The following is a 20,398-nucleotide window of genomic DNA, read 5'->3' on the forward strand; positions in this document are numbered from 1 at the left end:
GTGCTGTACCAAACTGATATGTAGCAATTTTCCCCCCTCTTAAGTTGTTTTTGATCCACAGAAATTCTTCAGTACAGTTTCTTTCACAAGCTCTCAATTGCTTTTGTCAGCACAAAATATGGGAAGAGGCACAAGACTGTTTATCTCTGGTGATGGGGCCTGGGTTACACTCATTTGAAGGTGTTTGTGGGACTAGGGCATTTCTGAGGATTCAGTTTCACAAGCAGTTTAAAGTTATGTATGGCTGTTGCTCTAAAGAGAATGTCTTTGTCTCCCCTTGATTTTGTGTTGCTGCTGTCTCACTTGTGCTATTGGTGGTGCTTGTGCAGTGGTAACTGTACCGAAGGGAAAAAATGCAGATGTTGGCAAAAGGAGAGCGCCAAAGTGCCTTTTCCAGTAGCTGTAGTATATCTGAGTCTGTAGCCAAAACCTTCTGAATTTTGAAGCATATCTGTTCCTTTTCGTAGAAAGTGTATTAATCTGTAAGTATAATGGTGATGCGAGACAAGTTAGGTTTTTCAGAAAATTTTGTGAACTATTATGGAAGCACGTACCATAACTGATTTCTAAATAATGGGTGTGAGGCTGAGAGTAAAAGTATATGCTTTGTAACTATATAAGTCTTGAATTTGTATATTCTGAACATGAGCTTCAATTTGCTGAGGTCTTAAGAGGATTTGTTTTGAGTTTTCCTCAGGATATTTTCTGAGGTCCAGGTTTCTTCCAGACTTCTTGATTTAAAATTGCATTCACAGATGACGGTAGAATCTGTTCTTTAAAAAGGTTGCTTATGGTGCTGCAAGTCAGAAAAATAAAAGCTTGACCTTGAGATGCTGGCTAAGTTGGTTTTCTGTACATTAATACATGCAACATGTCACATTCATGTGTTCTTTCCTTAGTGTATTCCTGTACCTGATATTAACAAACCCCAGTCAACTCATGCTTTTGCAATGACCTGTATTTGGATTCATCTGAATCGGAAGGCCCATAGTGACAACTCCAAGTTACAGATTCCCATTCCTCATTCTCTTAAACTTCACCATGAGTGAGTTTTTGGGGTTTTGTTATGTTTTGATTTGTTTCTAGACATCATTAAACAGGAAGCTCCAAGTCTGTATTCAGAATGTATTGTGTGATGGGATGCAGTATAAGGGTTACCAGAGTAATGAAGGAGGAGTAAAAACGAGCTCAGTCAAAATATGCTGTTACCATACAGCTAACAAATAATATATGACATCTAAGATTAATAAAACTTTTTTTACCAATGGAGAATCTGAAGGCAAATTGACTAACTTTTAAAATCATGCTGTGGTTTGGATGTGTGGATAAGCAGTAAATTGGGTTTTGTCCAGAAAGGTGACTTTTAAAGTGTATTATTCTCCTGAGGTGTTTCTCTGATAGAGGAAAATCATTACATGTTATGCCATGGTTTCACTGTGTTGTCTTTTTGATGTTCTGGTGTTTTGGGGTTTTTTTTCCTACTATTTTACAATCGATTTTTGACTGGGGTTGTTGTGGCTGTAATCTTGGAATGCTTGTTTCCTTCTACTTGATGTTTAATTTCTTTGTCACGCAGGTTTTTGCAACAGAGTTTAAGAAACAAAAGCTTGCAGATGAATGACTACAAGATTGCCTTGTTGTGCAATGCTTATTCAACCAATTCAGAGTGTTTCACTTTGCCAATGGGTGTACTAGTAGAGACTATTTATGGAAATGGCAACATGGGGATCTCTCTTCCAGGCACTAATTGCATGGCATCAGGGTCTATTACCCCTTTGCCAATGAACCTCTTGGACTCACTCACAGTTCATGCCAAAATGAGGTACAGTATGCAGCTAGCTTTTTTATTTAACCTGTAAATCTCTGTGTAACTAATTATCATCAGGGAAGCTTTCCTGTGTCTGGACATGTAATGCACAGAACTGTTGATTTACTTCATAAAGTTGTTAACTTCCAAGTCCTTGTTTTTGATTGAAAAATACTTTCTCTCTTTTTTCCTCAGTCTGATTCATAGCATAGCTACAAGGGTAATTAAGTTGGCTCATGCAAAATCTAGTGTGGCCTTGGCTCCTGCTCTTGTGGAAACCTATAGTCGCCTGTTGGTTTATATGGAAATAGAGTCCTTGGGCATCAAAGGCTTTATCAGTAAGAAAACAATTTTTCCCCCCTTTCTTTGTTCAGTAGCATTTGCTTTTAACAGCAATCAAAGACCATAGTAAAAATGAAAATCTAATGATGCAGCATGTTGAATACATGTATAAATTATTTTAATATAAAAGACATTGTAATAGTTATCCTAATGCTGCTGTAAATCTCAGATGAGTGTGCTGCTGTCCCACTATGCCACCATTTGTGTGCTCACGACCTTCCTGGTTATGCTGCTTGGTGCAAAAATATGCTTAATGGAAAATCATAAGCAAAGTTAATTAATTAGATGCAAATTATATTTAATGGTATTCGTTAAGATAGTTTGCATGTCTGCTATATACGTTCATTCAAAAGACTGAGCTCTACACATTTACAGCATCTTCAAACAGCACTTACACACATGCTCTTTAGAGGTAATACAATTTTCAAATCAAGTATCTGACTTGCAGCTATACATCTATCAGCAGTGGTGCCTGTAGTTGTATTTTAAAGTGTAACTACTTGGAAAACTTACATTACAAACTCTTTTTCATAAGGTCAGCTCCTGCCAACAGTGTTCAAATCTCATGCATGGGGAATTCTGCACACTCTGCTAGAAATGTTTAGCTATCGGATGCATCACATTCAGCCTCATTACAGAGTCCAGCTGCTCAGCAATCTTCACTCCTTGGCCGCTGTGCCACAGACTAATCAGAACCAGCTTCATCTGTGGTGAGTATTTAGCCATAATCTCAGATTCCTCTTTCATCATGTGCTGAAAGCTGTGCAAGAACTGTGTTATAAAAGGGACATGAGTATGTCCCAGTCTTAGTTCTGTGGCTAAGTTGTGTTGTGGTATCTCAGCAGGTCGTGTTTCAGAAATAGAGTAAGATGTTAGCAGTAGTACCCTGCAGAGTTGCTTGAGGCAGGCCCTTACACAGGCATGGCAGCGGTGTCACGGGCCAAAACACAGCAAAGTGCACCAGAACTGTTGTGTTAGGAAGTGTAATTCTTGAGCAAAGTTAATTTTCAGTCAGATCAGCAAAATCATCTGATTCATCCTGCAGCTGTAAAGGAGTTGATGCAAAGCTATGGTGGCTGTATGTGAACCTGAGTGGAGGAAAAAGTTCCACTTCCATTGTATGGTGTGTGCCAGTGTAAAACATGCATAAAACAGTGGCTAATTTGGATACAAGAAAGATGGAAAAGCTGGTTAAAGAACCTCTAGAGCTGATAGGCAACTAATTCTAAGGAACAGCTTTGAGTTTAACTTACTGTTAAAAAAATTAAAGGATATATGAGACTCAGTTTGTATGTAGAACATGGGATTTGTTATAGAAAAGTTGGGGAAAAGAGTGTCCGTTCACTCCTAGCGTAGAATACTTGTTGTGAGTATGTGACAGAGACAGAACAAACTTGTTATTATCAGTTCATATCAAGGAAGTCTAATTACACAGTAATTTCTTAGTCAAAATTCAAATTGCTCAGTTGCTTATCCTTTATTAAGAATAAAGAGAACAAGTGAAGATAAGTTTCTCCTTAAATTCAAGGTCTTGGTTTTTTTATTCACTTAATTCTTGTTTTGTTGTCTTAGTCTGTGAAATATGGATGTTAATCAGTCACTTTTGATAAGTACTGTATGCAGCTAGACTGGCGTAAACTGGCTTTGGCATTTCAAAGACACAATGTTATAAAATTATCTTAAATTACTTCAAACTACTTGGTGTGAAAAGCACTAGAGCACTGGAAAATAGTGCTTTTAATCAAAAGCAGTGCTTCCCCATCTCTTTAATAAGGACAATTTATTGCTGTCTGCTTCAAGGTGATAGTCAGTTTTAAACTTCCCCATGCATTATTTATGCCTTTTTATTCCATTTTTGTATACATTTATCTACATATGCATGTTTAGACAAAAATGTTCAAAAGATAACAAAAGCAGAGGGGTCTCTAAATTGGAGAGATTTCAGACTTTTTCAAGGGCTGTGCACCTGGAATTTTCACTAAATAATATTTGAGAACTTTATTTGAAAAGAATGTACTTAACTGTTGTTAATGAGTTTATTAAATAGTGGAAAAAGCAAAATTTTCCAAAAGGTTAAGAACATCGCTTTCAAAACAAATGTTTTCATGTTATCTGAAGCAGAAAATGGAGGAAAAATAGGTATTTTTGGAATCTTAGAACCAGCAGTGAAAGCATTATTTGCCAACTGGACTGTTCCTTCTTTCAGTGTCGAGAGTACTGCTCTAAGGCTAATCACAGCTTTGGGCAGCTCAGAAGTCCAACCACAGTTTACACGATTCCTCAGCGATCCCAAAACAGTTCTGTCAGCAGAATCAGAAGAACTCAACAGGGCTTTGATCTTAACTCTAGCAAGGGCAACACATGTGACAGGTAATAGCAGTACTGTGAGATGATAACATCGAAGTGAAAGCTGCGGTCAAGCCATTTCTCTAAACTACTGTTTAATAGAATATCCTGGAAATAGCCCATACAATTTTGGTTTTGAAAAAAGGAGAGTTTTAATTTCCAACTACATGTTTTTAGCCAAAAAACTGTATTAAAACGGTAGTAAATCAGCCATTGTTTAAAAGTTTATTTTTGTACAGAAGTACAGTGTGACTAGGTTTTCTACTCTCTTATTTTCCATTTCATTATTGTAAATTTAAATGTTTGGATTGATTACTGATACAAACCCATGAAATGTTCACAGCAAGTATGTTGCTCATGTGGAAGCCACTCCCTCTACAGCTCACCTTTAAGAAAAAGTAGTGTGGGGTTTTGGTTTACTTTCTTGGGGAAGCTTTTGTTGTGTGTTTTGGTGTTTTAACAGTGTGCAGAGACATGAGTCAGGGTTTTTTTATTTCTATAGCTTAATTGGGAAAGGTACTGCTGAGCAGCCTTTTTAAAGCAGTATAAAATGGCATCTGGCAATTTCATCATCATCATCTTGCTCAGATTTTTTTTTTTTTTAAAGTCTAATCAGTTAATCAGCAAAAGCTTGTCTTGCTGTCATTACAGGAAATTAAATAGAAAATCTTAAAATTATGATTGCTTTATTTCTAACTCAAAACCCAAAAATAATTTTGTTATTGCTGATAGCATAAAAATGATAATATCCAGCTTATTCTATAGAGTACTGGAGATTAAAAGAAAGGGGAAGGAAGGGAGAAGTTGGCCAAAAAGGAAACCCTGTTGAACTGATGCATGTGACTACAATAGGAATACCAATAGGAAATGTTTTTTTGTGTGAAATACTAATATCATCAATCCATTTTCCAGACTTTTTCACAGGCTCTGATTCAATTCAGGGAACTTGGTGCAAGGATATATTGCAGACTATCATGAGTTTTACACCACATAACTGGGCATCACATACACTAAGCTGTTTTCCAGCTCCTCTGCAGGTAATAGTTTCAAACTGATGATTTTATAATTGGAAATACGGATAATTTACTCTCCTAACAAGATCCTTTGCCTTTTGCTGGTTGGTGAGATTCTTTCCCTATCCAGACTACATTAATCTCAAGTCCCTATAGAATACAGCGTGATTGTAACATTGCTATTCGTTCAGAAACGCATTAGCTTACCCTGGAGTATTCTAAGGCCAGGTTTGGCCCAACATACTTCCATCGGAAGTATGATCTTTTAAAAATTAAAAAATAGAATAATAAAAAAAAGTTAGAGAAGCCTTTTTTTCTTGTGGTAATTTGTCATGTAGCTTTGTTAGTGACGAAAGAGTCACTGTCGTGTCACGGTGAAGCAACAGCCCTACCTTGTAGGTTCGTATTGTGCAAGGAAGTAGGAACTCGTAAGATACTAAGTCAGGCACAGGTTTGCCTGTTGCAGTGCTTTATTCTAGGCTCAGTCACAGCAAAGCCTGCTTGATTTCAGGTATTCTTCAAACAGAATAATGTACCTCAGGAAAGCCGGTTTAACTTGAAGAAGAATGTGGAAGAAGAATACCGCAAATGGAAGTCTATGAACACCGAGAATGAAATAATCTCACACTTCTCTGCACAAGGTTCATCCCCACTTTTCCTTTGTCTCCTATGGAAGATGTTGTTAGAGACTGATCACATTAATCAAATTGGCTACAGGTGAGCTTAAAATATGTGCTTGCTCAGAGTTACTGCAGCAACATTCTCAGTTCTGAGAACATAGGCCTTGTGCATTAACTGCTTGATTAGTACTTTTTTTATTAATTTAGAGAATGCAGAGCATGGAAAAAAAGGAGTGGAGCTTGGTATTAGCAAGCATATCATCATAATTGTGCAGTGTTTAAGATTGTTTATACCACACAGAGTCTTCCTGGTAAGGACAAGGATGTGAGGTGTTGGGTTAAGCAGCTTATTTGTAATGGGAGTGTTTTAGGCAATCTGGAACAATAAACAGAAATATAAAGCATTTATTTACCTAGCCTTTATACATCAATAGAGGCCAAATATTTTTATAAAAAAAACAAATGTTGGATTAAGATGAAACTTTATACAGAAGTAGTAGTCCTACATTTTTACTTGTTCACAGTAGTAACAGCATCAGCTCTAGCTGTGAAAAATAAATTCTTACTTTTCAGGCCTTGTTAGGTCTGTTGAAATAATTAACATTTATGATAGCATGTGTTACTCTTCTGTGCAATGAGGAGATGCCTGTGTTTTAATGCTATGGTTATATTAGAATGCATACTGCAGCAAAATGATGTTGAGTTGCAGAAGATTGTCCTAAATAAAAATGCGTAACTAAAGCATGGGTTCTTGACAGAATTCTATACGTAAGAACTGGTGGACTTGCAACATTTATTCTGATTATTATCCAGACTAAGGAATTCTGTTGCTTTAAAGGTGGGGTTTGTTTTTGGGGGTTTTTTTGCTTTGCCTTGGGGGCCTTCTTCATTTAATAACAGGAGATTTTTTTGTCTTTTTTTTTCTTTTTTTTTTTTTTCAGATAAATGTATTAAAACCCACTAACTCTTATACACCCATCAAAAACGTATTGAGAACAGTAACAGTTACTTGTTGCCTTCTTTTTTTTTTGTCTTCTTCCCTGCCAGAGTGTTAGAAAGAATTGGGGCCAGAGCTCTGGTGGCGCATGTCAGGACATTTGCAGATTTCTTGGTGTATGAATTCTCTACCTCTGCAGGAGGCCAGCAGCTCAATAAATGTATTGAGATTCTCAATGACATGGTGTGGAAATACAACATTGTAACACTGGATAGGTTGATACTGTGCTTGGTAGGTATTGCCTTAGGAGATAAGGTGCCGGTTCTTCATGCAGATTCTGTTTTCTGAGTCACTTTTGTAGGAGCAATCTTTTTAAAAATACAGTAGTTTTAAATAGTTACTATTTGCTAACCCAATAATCAAGTAAAATAATAGATTACTTCTATGAGCAACATAAAACTTGAAATTTTACATTTTTCTTTTCTCAGTTGTCTTACGGTAACCATTGAATTGATATTACTAAATGTTGTTATTAGTGCTTTGGGTTTCTGACCTCAGAGCTATACAATTATTTCTGCAGCTTGAAAAGGTGGAAGAGGTATGGCATTCCGTGATTCAGAAGCAAATGGAAAATCATGTACCCATTAGAGTATACAATCTTGGCTTAGAATCAGCCTGTTTCATCAGAAAAGTAGGAGAGAAATAGTGTTTGGCATTCTCTGTCTTTCTAAGTTATCCTACAAAGTAAAGTAGAATTTACTTGGAGAGAATGAAATTTTCTTTCAGTAGTTATCCTTTACTTCTGTTTTAAAATCTCATGTTAATGTAAAGCTGGCTGTTTGAATTTTAGTTTGGTTTTCAAACTGAAGTCCAAACATGTCAGAGGGGCCAGAACTTTGAAGCAATCTTAACTTCATTAATTGGTTGTTTTCAATAAAAGAACTGACAGCCAAAAGAGAACTACAGTTCTTGGAGAACGTGCTGTCAATGGGGAGTTTGTAAGACTTTCTGCCCATGGAATAAAAAATGTGATGGGTACTTTTCTCAGAAGGTGATGGAACCTGCGTCTGTTCTGTCTCTTCACTTGAAAAATACAGTTGAGGGTCTATATGTTCAGTGTGAATTTGTCTGCAGATACACCAAACATGCAGCCAAATTTTCTAGCTAGTGTTTAGGGGTTATAAAGCAAACAGCAGCGCCAACTCTAATTCCATGTTTTCTGATCCATTTTGTTTAAGGCTATGCGTAGTCATGAAGGAAATGAAGCTCAAGTCTGTTACTTCATAATTCAGTTACTCTTACTGAAGCCCAACGATTTCAGAAACAGAGTGAGTGATTTTGTGAAGGAGAATTCTCCGGAGCACTGGCTGCAGAATGACTGGCATACTAAGCATATGAGTTATCACAAGGTATCAAAGCTAATAAAATGCTCTTATTGTAATACTTTCTGTGGAGATGAGATCAGGCAAAGAGTCTTTGTCTGGTAAATGACAGGACAGCTCTGTCAATTTTTGGAGTTACTTAGTAAGTAGTAATTTATTTGGGATAGTATTAAAACCAAATAATCACTATGTTTGTGTAATAACGCTAAAATTATAATGCAGTGATATTCAAAGATGGAAGCAGCTAAAGAGTTGGTTGGAGATTCATTCTTTCTTGCTCATGTAAATCCAATCATTTTAAAATCTTGTGTTTGCTGAAATTCATTTAGAAGAGTTTTTGTACATGAGGGAGAAGGTGTTTCCTTCTGTTGTTTTATGACTATAACAATAGTTAAACCTGCATTTTCTCCTAATTGTTAAAGCTTCTTCCATTTCCTATGTGGCAAGAACATGATATCGTGAAATGTTAGGGAAGGGGATTGCTGAGATTTTAATGCTGCTGTAAATACAGTGGCTTCTGATGCCTAGAAAAGGACGTACCAATGGAAGCTTCTGTCAAAAGATAAATCAACACTGAGATGAAACAGATACAAATAAACTCTCGTGTAGCTGAACACATGCAATCTAGTTCTGATCCAGAAGCTATTTGGTCTGTATTAGCCTTATAGTGTCTTAACAGTGTCCAAAAGTGTGAGGGTGGCAAGGAAGGAAATGGTATTAGCCTGGGAAGTGCTCTGACGTGACTGGACAGTTACTAGAGCCAACCTGGCATGTAGAAATTTCAGTCACAGGTAAAACACTACAAGCTCAGCCTTCGCCTATGCTCATTGGGTGTGTGGGTACACTCCAGTTCTTTGCCAGGGACTTATTACATGCATATTATAGTATTTCTACTGTTCTGATTCAGTATATGATGCAGAAGCATTCAGTAATGCTGATTTCCCCTCGGTTTTCTATTAAAATGCTTGACAAGGAGTACCTAAGTGCTGGCTGCTTTCAGCTTTGCCTTGGGATGCTTAATGGTCTCTTTGCCCACTTCGAGCAGTGGTGAAACCTTGTTTTGTTTTGTTTTTTTCTGAAGAAGTTGTTACCTAGTACTTGTTTCCTTCAGAGTTGAATTTTATTTAGTAAGCTTTACGGTGAAATCACCTCACTGCATTTATGTGTGATAAGGAGGGATATGAAGCGTCTACTTAAAGCAATGTAGATGCTGAGTGTTTGGTGAGCTGCTTTTAAGGAAATAGCTTTCAATTTTGTTGGATTTCTTTCCCTCCAGAAATATCCCGAAAAGCTGTATTTTGAAGGCTTGGCAGAGCAAGTCAATCCCCCAGTTCAGATCCAGCCCCAGTACCTACCAATTTATTTTGGAAATGTATGCCTGCGCTTTCTGCCAGTGTTTGATATTGTAATCCATAGATTTCTGGAATTGCTTCCAGTGTCCAAATCACTAGAAACGTTATTGGATCATCTGGGAGGTTTATACAAATTTCATGGTAAGTTCAGTGAATTTTAACCCACTAACAGTGAACTTGCTTTTATTCAGGTAGTTCTTGCTAATTCATGCTTCCTTCACACCTTTCCCTTTTATTCCCTTCTAGTAGTAAGTACTTGGACCACTGTCCCAACAAACGTTCTGTTACCAAGACTAAAACAGCTAAAAAGCAATTCCTCCATCTGTCCTTGTTTAAGATTCAAATAATTTACCTGTTTCTTTTTTCACACTTTTATAACTGGACTTTTATCATATGTTTTTGTATAGATGACATTGCTATGTTATGCTCAGACATTTTAGAATATTCTTTCTTTACTGAGTCTTCATACCTGGATTCTTCCTATTTAGTATATTTTATACAAAGAGGTGATTTAAATTATTTACTTAAAAATATATTAGTATTATCATTAAGATATGAGCTGTTAGTAATACTGACTTTCTTTGCTTGACTTCTGCTCTTCTGCACACACACTAAAGTATATGTACAAGTTTATTTTGATTGAAAATCAGTTTTGTATAGTGAAATAGAGAATGAGAGTCAATTCCATATGTGCCATTTTTAAATATATACACTTTACTCTTGTAGAGCTCTTGATTTTGCTTTTATGTTTGCCACCATAAGCTTAAGTGAATGCTAGAAGTTACTTCTGGGTGTTTTTTTTCTTCTTGGCAGACCGTCCAGTGACTTACCTGTACAACACTCTTCACTATTACGAGCTGCATCTCAGAGAGCGCCCAAACCTCAAGAGAAAACTTGTCCATGCCATAATTGGCTCTCTCAAAGATAATCGCCCACTAGGCTGGTGTCTAAGTGATACTTACCTCAAATGTGCTATGAATGCCCGAGAAGAGAATCCGTGGATTCCTGATGACATTTACTATTGCAAGCTCATTGGAAGACTAGTAGACAATATCCTTCTTAAAGTTTGTATTAAGTAAACTCTGCCTGTGTCTTTTAGCTTTGTTTCATCAAAATATAAAGTTCAATTTCCATTTATACAAATATGAAATAAAGCTTAGTCTTTATTTAGCTGCAAATATCAGTCTAAAATCATGTTAGTTTACATTAGTTAGTTTACAGTGTACATTTTTTTCTGTTCTCCACAGGGACTGAGCTACACTAGTAAAAATATGTTGAAAGATATGGTGAAAATGCAGTACAGCTATATAAATATTTAACTATTTAATGCATCACTTAATACAGATACTGATGTTTATACATTCGAAATTGAATTCTGATTGCTGCATAAAATCAGCTTGATACAAGGCAAGAATATTTTAAAAAAATGTAGAAAATGAGATTATTTGCAAGCAGTGCCTCATTTAATACAATGTATAACTGGCTGTGTGTAATTGAAGATCAGTATATGTGCTGTTAGCATCTGCTGAGAATCTGTTTTTTAGGAGGGTAAAACCAGAAGCTATGGTTTTAACACAAACCTACATTTTCTTAATTGCTGTCTTTTATTAGCTTTTACAGTTGTGACTACAGCTGATCTAAATTTCTGTGGAAACAGCTGGTAAACTCCTGCAGCTGTGTTCTAGAGAATAGCGCTAGTGAAACCTTCCTGGATGTCGTCTTCTTTCTGATCAGATTTACAGGAGTTGACAAATTTTCTGGATGTTTTGTGTCGTCCTTCAGTCCTCTTCCCCAACTTGCCTTTCTTTTATGTGTAACTTGAAAGAAGTTTATTATATCTCTCTAAAGAAAGCTAAAATTGCATAACCCCCTGCTTTTATGTAGAAGTTAACAGTGTGTTTGAAGGTCTTTTCTATATGTAGCTCAAATCAGTTACTCTTGGTTGGGAAAGTGGAATATTTTCAGAGACTAAGCAGGTGCTAATTTTGTATAAACTGTCACCCCCAAAGTCTGCTAGAATATCTTATGCAGAAGTAGTGGCTTCAGATTGTGCAGAGTAGAAAATTCCTGTTATTTTTGTTTTCTTGCCTTATAAGCAGATGGTGAATGAGATGGTTGGTGTTGTTTTTTCCACCTCTTAGGGAAATTTATCCTCTGCATGACCTTGTGTTGTGTGTAGTGTATGCATAGCTATGTATTCACACAATCCTTCAGTGACTGAGTATCATTGCCATATATTCATACTTTTGTCCATATGGCCTATTTTTGTGAAGTGCAGTTGTTTTAGTTGTTCTCAGTAACTTTTCATTTCAGTTCAACTTAGTATGTGCAGTATACACATAAACATTTTTAAGTAGCCTGCTGCTTACACTGGTCCTTGTTGGGGCAGCTTTTTTTCCTTAATCCTTGTCACCTATGGCAGGCAAATCACCTGGGCCCTTTCCGAATTGTGACTGGAGGTTCAATGAGTTTCCCAACCCCGCTGCCCACGCTCTCCATGTCACCTGCGTGGAGCTCATGGCTCTGGCTGTTCCAGGGAAGGATGTGGGCAACGCGCTACTGAATGTTGTGCTGAAGAGGTATGTTGGCTCTCTGAAGCTGTTTTCTGCAATATATAATACATTGTTAGAGATTCCTAAGGTAGTCTGTGATACTAATTTACTTTAGGTTTTATACGTTTTTAGTTAAGTATAAATACTTTAAGTTTTATGTGTAAAGTATTTTTGGAGGACTAACAAGGCTATAGGGATCAAGCAGAAAAATCATGTTGGATTTCTGTGCTGTAATGGATTGTGTGTGCCTCAAGAGCAGATGATTCAGCATGATCTCCTTAAAAGACAGAAGACCTCACACATGCAAAGAACTTGTCTGGTGGCAAAAAGGCTGGAAAAAGCTTTTTCTCTTTTCAGCTGTGCTGGAAGGAGAACATTTCTTCAGTTAATATTACAGCATCTTTGAACACAAAGAAAGGGGACAGAGTCACTGGCAGGACTCTGCATTCTTCTGATGTAAAATCAGAGGTGCTTTGAAACAGAGTGGTGTGCCAAGGCTGGCTTTTGGTCTTGATGCATTAAGTTTGACCCACAGATCTGTTTCTTGCTCAGCCACTGTGGAAAGAACTAAAGGAAAAGAAAGGGCTTAGTATTCTTGTTGTGATTCAGGTGCCATCTCTCAGCAATAACAAACTGAAATGATCTGTTTTCAGCCTCATTCAGCTTAGTACTCTATTATTATTCTTAGCTCTATTTGGGGAATCAATAAAACCTCTTCAGTAGGAAGAACAGTGTGATAACAGGCTTTGAAGCTAGAAACGCAAAATCATGCCTGAACAAAGTTTTGCAAGCAACATCACGTTGGTGTTTATACCGTCTCTTGGCTCTCCTAAATACCTCTATGTGTATAGTTCTCTCAGCTTGAGAAATATTGGTTGCATAAGTATACCTTGTCTTTAGGTTTGTGAGAAGCACAAATTGCAATAGTGAATTTTGAGCTTCAATTTTCTTTTTCTCTGTCTCTAGTCAGCCCCTGGTGCCAAGAGAAAATATCACAGCTTGGATGAACGCAATTGGACTAATTATCACAGCCTTACCAGTGAGTCAATATGTTGTATTTTAAAACAACACAACTCTTTCTATAGTGTGCTGTAAAAATTTCTGCAGTTTGCAATGTGGTAGCCAACATCTGTAGATTCCACAGGTAGCTATTCAGAAGGCTACTTGCATGTTTGAGAAACACCTACTCCAGCATGGAAAAATTGACCAGGTTTTCTGGTTTTCTATTATGCTTTGAGGTTAGGGTTAAAAGAAGTAAATTACTTCTATTTAAAAACACAGTTAAATACCACGTGTGTATTAATTGAGAACTGAAACTATGAAATAAGATCATCCATAGGGGGTTCTGATGCAAAGCTAATTTTCTATTAATGTTTGCACTTGGTCATCCTGTATGGCTTAAACCATGTAAGTGACATGTGCCTACAACAGCAAAAGCAAATGTATGCAGTATTAGAGTTTGTGTATCTGTAGAAACTTTGATCTTCTGAACATAATGACTCTTTGTACCTGACCAGGACTGCCTGAATAATTTTGGTCTTCTTTACCTGTTGCTTATATGTGCAACAGTTATCCTTTCCTTACAACTTCCCCAACAAAATGGTTCCTTTCCTTGGAAGACTCAATGATTCTATAAGAAAGCAAACATGGATTTAATCCTTATTATTTTTATACTGTTTCTTATTACTCTTACTGTTCCCTCTCCTTGCATTTTCATCTATATTCTTTGACTTCTCTACTTTTTTTTTTTTTGTTTCCTGTTTCCTTCTTGGATTTTTGGTCTGTTTGTAGCTGTACTCAGAAAAATCAGAAAATTCTCAGTCTCCTTCCATTAAGGCTTTTTCCTCTGCTCTGCTTCTTTTGGAGACATTTATATTAGCTAGCTAAATAAATAAGTTCATGAAGTATGTCTTGATACCACAGCCTTGAGTGTGCTACATCCACTAACATGGACACTTTCTGTATTGTGCTTCTCAATTTTTATATTTGTCAGACAGGGTAATAAGCTACCATGTAGTTGAAAACATTTTAGAAATGCAATAATCGTAGAAAGAGTTGAGGAAGCATTGTCTTAGATGGTGTCCTTTCAAAAGCAATTCTGACTTTTTTTTTTCCCCAGGAGCCATACTGGATTGTTCTCCATGATCGCATTGTGAGCGTTATCAACAGTCCCAGCTTGACGTCAGAGACAGAGTGGGTTGGTTACCCGTTCCAGCTGTTTGACTTCACAGCGTGTCACCAGTCTTACTCTGAGATGAGTTGTAGCTACACTTTGGCTTTGGCACATGCTGTCTGGCATCATTCTAGCATTGGACAGCTTTCTCTCATTCCTAAGTAGGTGTAATGATATTTGATGATTTAATTTGTCTTCTAAGTTCCAAGCATACTGTAGATAACAAAGCTGAACCTGTAGCACTAGTACCTGCAAATATGTCCAGGGGAGCTCCAAAACTCGCCAGATAGATCACAGGGTTCTTATCCAGCTCCCTCTTCCACCAACCTTGTTATCTTGTATGCTTGTTATCTGTAAGCTTCGGGGCTTTTGTCTAAGAGCGTGACTTCTTTTAATGACTTTTTTTAATCTTGATTAGCTTTTATGCTTTTATTAATTTAATTTTTTCTTAGAAGACTGCTGTAGCGTATTTCTAAAGCATCCACTGTAATCTGTAAGTGTGTCCTTAATTCTAGCAAGTACACTCCAGCTGCAAGTTGAGATGCTTTGCTGACTGAAGGATGTGGTAGTGGTCCACTTAATCATTAAAGCAAGTAAAAAGTACCACTGTGTTAAGAAGTTGATTAGACTTTCCCCAGTACCATGCTAGTGAGAGAACTAACAGACTTCACTTAACTAAGTCTTAAAACATTGGACAAAAATGAAGGTGCTATGACATATTCATCTCAATCCTGAACAGGTTCCTCACAGAACTATTGATACCCATAGTGAAAACGGAATTCCAGTTACTCTACGTTTACCACCTTGTTGGGCCTTTCCTACAACGGTTCCAGCAGGAGAGGACACGGTGCATGATAGAGGTAACATCTAGCTCTTGCCCTACTTCCTACAGGATATACAAAATGCATGCATTTCTTGAAGACCTTGCTGAAGTCTAGATAGAAGCTGAATGCAGTGAACTGTAATGTCTTATTTCTAGAAGACTCAAATCTTGTGCTAAACTTTCCTAGTTTTTTTACTAAGGTCTAATTTTTCAAATTTTGTAAACATTACTCAAACCATCTTCCAGTCAATGACATTCAAGCACTGATTATGTAGCATGTACCAAAATACCATTATTGCACTTAGAGGAAGTTAACTTGCGAAAATGGCATCGTTTAATTATGCATAATGGATGAGTTAGACCTGCCCATTTGTCCTGGCAAGAAAGCAGATAGTCAGGAATCACAGATACTTAAAAAGCAAGATCTATATTTATTACACTATTTATTTCTACTCTAAAGCATTTTAAAAACTGTTTTTATTTGGGGTGCTCTTTGTGTCTGTGGAAACAGATTGGAGTGGCATTTTATGAAATGCTCCTGAATGCGGATCGGTACAGCTCACACCTGAACTACATGGATCCTATATGTGACTTCTTGTATCATATGAAGTATATGTTTACAGGTGACAGTGTGAAAGACCAAGTAAGTGAACAGCAGATATTTATATTTTAATTATCTTTCTTCCTATATAGCAAGTTAATCATTCTATGAGTTATTTTTAGAGGTAGCAGTATAACAAAATGCTTAACAGCTGACCAGTCTCTACATGCAAATTAGGAAGTTGGTTCACCTCTACAGATTCTAAAGCTTTCGATGCAGTAGACTGGGTACCTCAGATTTCAAAATTAATTTCAGTAGTCTGAAATTTAAGATATAGCTTGAGGGTGCTTTAAGTACTACTATTAAAGCAATCACTGAAAATAAAGCTGTTGGATGTTTTGTAACTTTTCGTCATTTCAATCTAGACCTTTTATTTTTTTGTCTAATTCTGATTCATTGATATAATTTGACATGTGACAAAAGCAAGAATGCATCCATGTTCAGTGAAAAATCGTTCACTCTGGTTTATAGCAGTATGCATTTTTAAAATTGTCACGTGTGAATTGTTTTGCAAAGCTTTGGTGTAAAACTGTTATACCAGGGAGGGTGTTTTTTAAGTTTAGGTATCAGGAGAGGTCCAAAAGTTAACATGGTGAATAAAATATTAACATAAATAGCATTATTTACTGTATGTTTTTCCTTTTTTCGTTGTGCTAATGTGGTGTTTGTGTACAGAAGTGGCATATGTCAAAATACTCCTGTTTTACCAAATGCATTTCTTTTTTTTTAAACAGGTTGAGAAAATAATTTGTAATTTAAGACCAGCTTTGAAACTTCGGTTACGCTTCATAACACACATCAGCAAAATGGAACAAGCTGCTGTTCAGCAACAACCTGTCAATAATGGGTCGCCAGCACAGCAGCCCAGCCAAGTGCCTGTCAACGTTGCATTGCCGGTAACACAGTGAAGTGGAGGGTTCTGCTGGTCTCGATGTGACAGCTTCTTTCTGGTGCTGATCCAGGTGAAACATCAGCTGATCTGAAATCTGGTCTGCTGTATAAAAGGAAAGAGAACCACATCCAGGTTTCTGCTTCGTTTTCTTTTGCATAATGAAGTTATGTAACTCTGTGCATGCCAGTTTTCTTACCTGTTTATATCAGACAATAGATGAGGGATATGTGGCCGTTCTCCGAAAGCACCAAGTAGACTCTCTCCAAGCAAATACATGAATTTCTGAAGTGTTTACCATATCCTGCTCCCTATCCTGGTTTGAGTCATCTGGATTTTTCCTTTCTTTCTGTCTGTGATATGAAAGAACACTCAATATATGTAGCCTGGTAGAAAATAGCCTTTTAAGATTTGGGTTCCACCTTATTGAAAATTTCTATTGTTTTTGTCCAGGAGAAGAATTTAAATTCTTTTCGTCTTTTCAGCAGACAAGTTAAGCACTTATACAGAAGTGCTCCTAGACAGAGATTGCATCATTGTATTCAGTTAATTATGACATCTTCCCAAAGACTGAGAATGAGCTTTTGAAAATACCTGTAAATTTTGTATGTACAATTTACATTTAACAGGTGAGCGCCAGGGGTTTGATTTAGCATCAATTACTAGACTGTTAGTTTACTACCCAGAAGCTGTCTCTTTTGAGTCTATTGGAGTCTGCATATTCAGTTCAAGATGTGCTGGTTTATATTTTCTCTTTCCTGTTTGGAAAATGGTGTAGTTTTTTATCAAGTCAATCACATGAATTTTATTGATATCTTCTTATATTTTAGATTTGTATTATATTCTACTTTAAGTCTTATGTGTACTGTGTTCAGTGGGTTTTGGTAACAGTGGAAAGGCTCAATGTTTTGTACATATTCATCTTATTTGACAAACTTTTTTAATTAAAAAAAAAACCCCACTATATTAGTATTGTTAAGTTTGTTTATTTTTCGTACCCATTACCTTAAATTGACCATCCTTCTCTATCAGCTTTACAATAATGCCAGTTTTAACCTGTTACAAATAGAGTCCAGATCAGTAAGGTCGGGTCGGATTTGTATCTCTCTGTAAAAATTTCACAGTCATGAAGAGGAATTGTTGATTCAACAGATGGAAGGTTTTCTTGTCTGTTTCTGAAGGACTGCAAACCTGGATTGCTGGAAATTGCTGTTGTTTGAATTGTACGTGGATCCTAAATTCTGCCAAGTGTATTAATACTTAGAGTAGCTGGGAGCTGTGAGTACTCTTCAATGAATGATGGAAGAACACGTTTGCCTATTGTATGCTGTATGTTTGGTTAAAAAGGTCTTGTATTCCATTCCAGAGTCAAGTGACTCTAATACAGTTGGGTTTGATTTTGATAACAAGATGAACATAGGTGGTATCCAAAAATCCAGCAGATAATTCCCATAGGCTTTCTGGGGCAAACCTGAGAAGCAAAATTATGGTTGTGGGTTTGCAGACTTCTGTTGATAATGGAACTGTTTTAAGACTTCTCTTCCTGAACAGTTTTTGGAGCACACGAATAGAAGAGCCTGTAGAAAGCGCATATTTCATGGCTGTGCAGCGTTCATGTTCTAACTGAGCTAATGCTGACACCACTGGCATCTTTTTGAATTGTCATACTTCATATTGAAATAGTTTTGGTGCTTGATGTGGGACCCAGAGTGTCCCTATTAATACTTAAACCAGCACCTGTTTGCAGTGATTTCAGAGAGAGTGTTGAGGAAGCTGGATAACTGTCTTCAGAAGCAAATCACGAGAGCTGTTGGAATTTGTTAAAGTTTTGGATATTTTTAGGTTTGCTTTGCTTTTTCCCTTTCTCTCGTAGGTCTGGAAAACTGAATTTGTTAGTGCTGTGGCAGGCAACAGTGGCATACAGAAGCATCTCCCTCCTTTGGCTCTGCGTCTTTACCGCACATGCAGTTATGGTAAGACGCTGACTGCGGTGTGCTGGCCTTGTGCTGTGTGGAGGTGATTTGCCACAGCTGGGCTAGCAATAGCAAATCATTGAAAAACTTGTGTTTCATCAATACTGGACTACATGTGAACTTTTGACTTAGAGCTTAAATGCTGTATATCCCACCAATACTGCTATGAATCAGAACCCTGAGCCCTCACTTACCTAGCAGAGTTAATGATTTACATGGTTTATGTATTACAAAATGCAAAGGGAAGATTGTATCTTCCTCTGAATGTGCACACTCGTTCCCTGCAAAACTTGCCAAGTTTCTGAAGGCACTAAACCCTCACTGGTTGGAATAAGGTATCTCTTCTGCTAAAATCTACACTTGCATCTTCAGCATTACTGTTCTAAAAATGAATTTTTAACGATCCTTTCTTTGAGTTAAATAACTTACACTTTAAAACCCAGCTAAGCAAATTCACTTTCTAAAGTACTAGCACAGCAAGACAAAATTCCAGTGTAATTTCAGACCTATGTTTCTAATTGATTATGGCTGTCATATGGTTTTTAAAAATACTGCATTTGTCTCTTTGCTGGCACTCAGCAGTTGTGAGTAGTGTGGGGAAGCTTAAGTCTAAGGTTTTGGGGTTGGCTTTTGGGTTGTTTTTTTTTTTATATTCCAGATTGTAGGTAGCTGGTATAGAATGGACACAATAGTACCAGGCTTCCCCCACCTCATCTGACTTTTATAGAGAATATTTATTAAGACTTGGAACAGCCCGTTATAATATGGCTGCCTGAGTCTACAGGTGCTTAGAAAAAATTTCAATTCCTTCTTTAACCACCAGAGGGAAGTTTCTTCAAAAAATGTAATCTGAGCCTTCAGCTCATCATCAGTATAATGCAATGTCCTGAACACTCAGCTTTTCCTGGGATCTACCAATGTTTTGATCCAAGAATTAACGGCTTAGAAGCCATATTACACTTCTGTCCTTGATGTTTAAAATATGCTTTGTTGTTTGTCTTCTTCCAGCAAGTTTGCTGGAGGACTCCCTAGAGCTATGGAGTTTGCAAAATCTTCCAAACAAATACAAAGATTTTAAAACTTTCAAAATTCTCACAGATTGTTTTTTTTTTAAAGCAAATCACTTGATGCATTGTCGAGGGTTAAGATTGCGGGGTGACAATAAAACCCTGGCAGATGTATTGTTAACCTCCTCTCCCCCCCACTTCCCCCTTTTTGCCCCTCCCTCTCCCCCCTTCCCACTCAGGACAGGCGATCGGGAGGGAAAGAAGGACAGAGAGAAGAGAGTTGGAAAAATTAAAGATGTTTTACTAATGCTACTAATAAGAATAGAGAAAATAATACAAAATATACAAAACCAATCTTGAAAGTCTCAGCAACTGCAGAGCCGGCACCCAAAGTCCTGGATTAGACTCTGCAGCCAAGCGGAGCTGGATTCAGTCTCTCACTAGGCCTCAGTTCTCAGGGACGACCAGCCAGATCCTCTCCTAAGGTCGGCCATAAGCAGAAGGGGAAAAGGGACGAGATCCTCGTGATCTCCCACTTTTATATGAAGTATTCACGTGAATGGAATGTTATACACAGTTGG

General features: G+C 37.2%; 1 protein-coding gene across 2 annotated transcripts in view; it reads left to right on the forward strand.

The window, feature by feature from the left end:
• MED23 (mediator complex subunit 23) overlaps positions 1-19,881 on the forward strand; it is a 40,162-nt gene extending 20,281 nt beyond the window's left edge. For both annotated transcript variants that reach the window (XM_082047341.1, XM_082047342.1), the window contains 17 exons: positions 900-1,045; positions 1,577-1,822; positions 2,003-2,145; positions 2,685-2,859; positions 4,356-4,519; positions 5,408-5,532; positions 6,020-6,225; positions 7,176-7,356; positions 8,304-8,474; positions 9,724-9,940; positions 10,613-10,849; positions 12,213-12,378; positions 13,318-13,390; positions 14,471-14,685; positions 15,264-15,384; positions 15,859-15,990; positions 16,683-19,881. In XM_082047341.1, coding sequence (XP_081903467.1) covers positions 900-1,045; positions 1,577-1,822; positions 2,003-2,145; positions 2,685-2,859; positions 4,356-4,519; positions 5,408-5,532; positions 6,020-6,225; positions 7,176-7,356; positions 8,304-8,474; positions 9,724-9,940; positions 10,613-10,849; positions 12,213-12,378; positions 13,318-13,390; positions 14,471-14,685; positions 15,264-15,384; positions 15,859-15,990; positions 16,683-16,856 — 2,892 coding nt within the window. In that variant the 3' untranslated portion in view covers positions 16,857-19,881. The remainder of the gene's footprint in view (positions 1-899; positions 1,046-1,576; positions 1,823-2,002; positions 2,146-2,684; positions 2,860-4,355; positions 4,520-5,407; positions 5,533-6,019; positions 6,226-7,175; positions 7,357-8,303; positions 8,475-9,723; positions 9,941-10,612; positions 10,850-12,212; positions 12,379-13,317; positions 13,391-14,470; positions 14,686-15,263; positions 15,385-15,858; positions 15,991-16,682) is intronic.
• The last annotated feature ends 517 nt before the right edge of the window (positions 19,882-20,398 follow it).

Source organism: Streptopelia decaocto (genome assembly GCF_964273445.1).
Source record: "Streptopelia decaocto genome assembly, chromosome: 3".
NCBI classification, from domain to species: Eukaryota; Metazoa; Chordata; class Aves; order Columbiformes; family Columbidae; genus Streptopelia; species Streptopelia decaocto.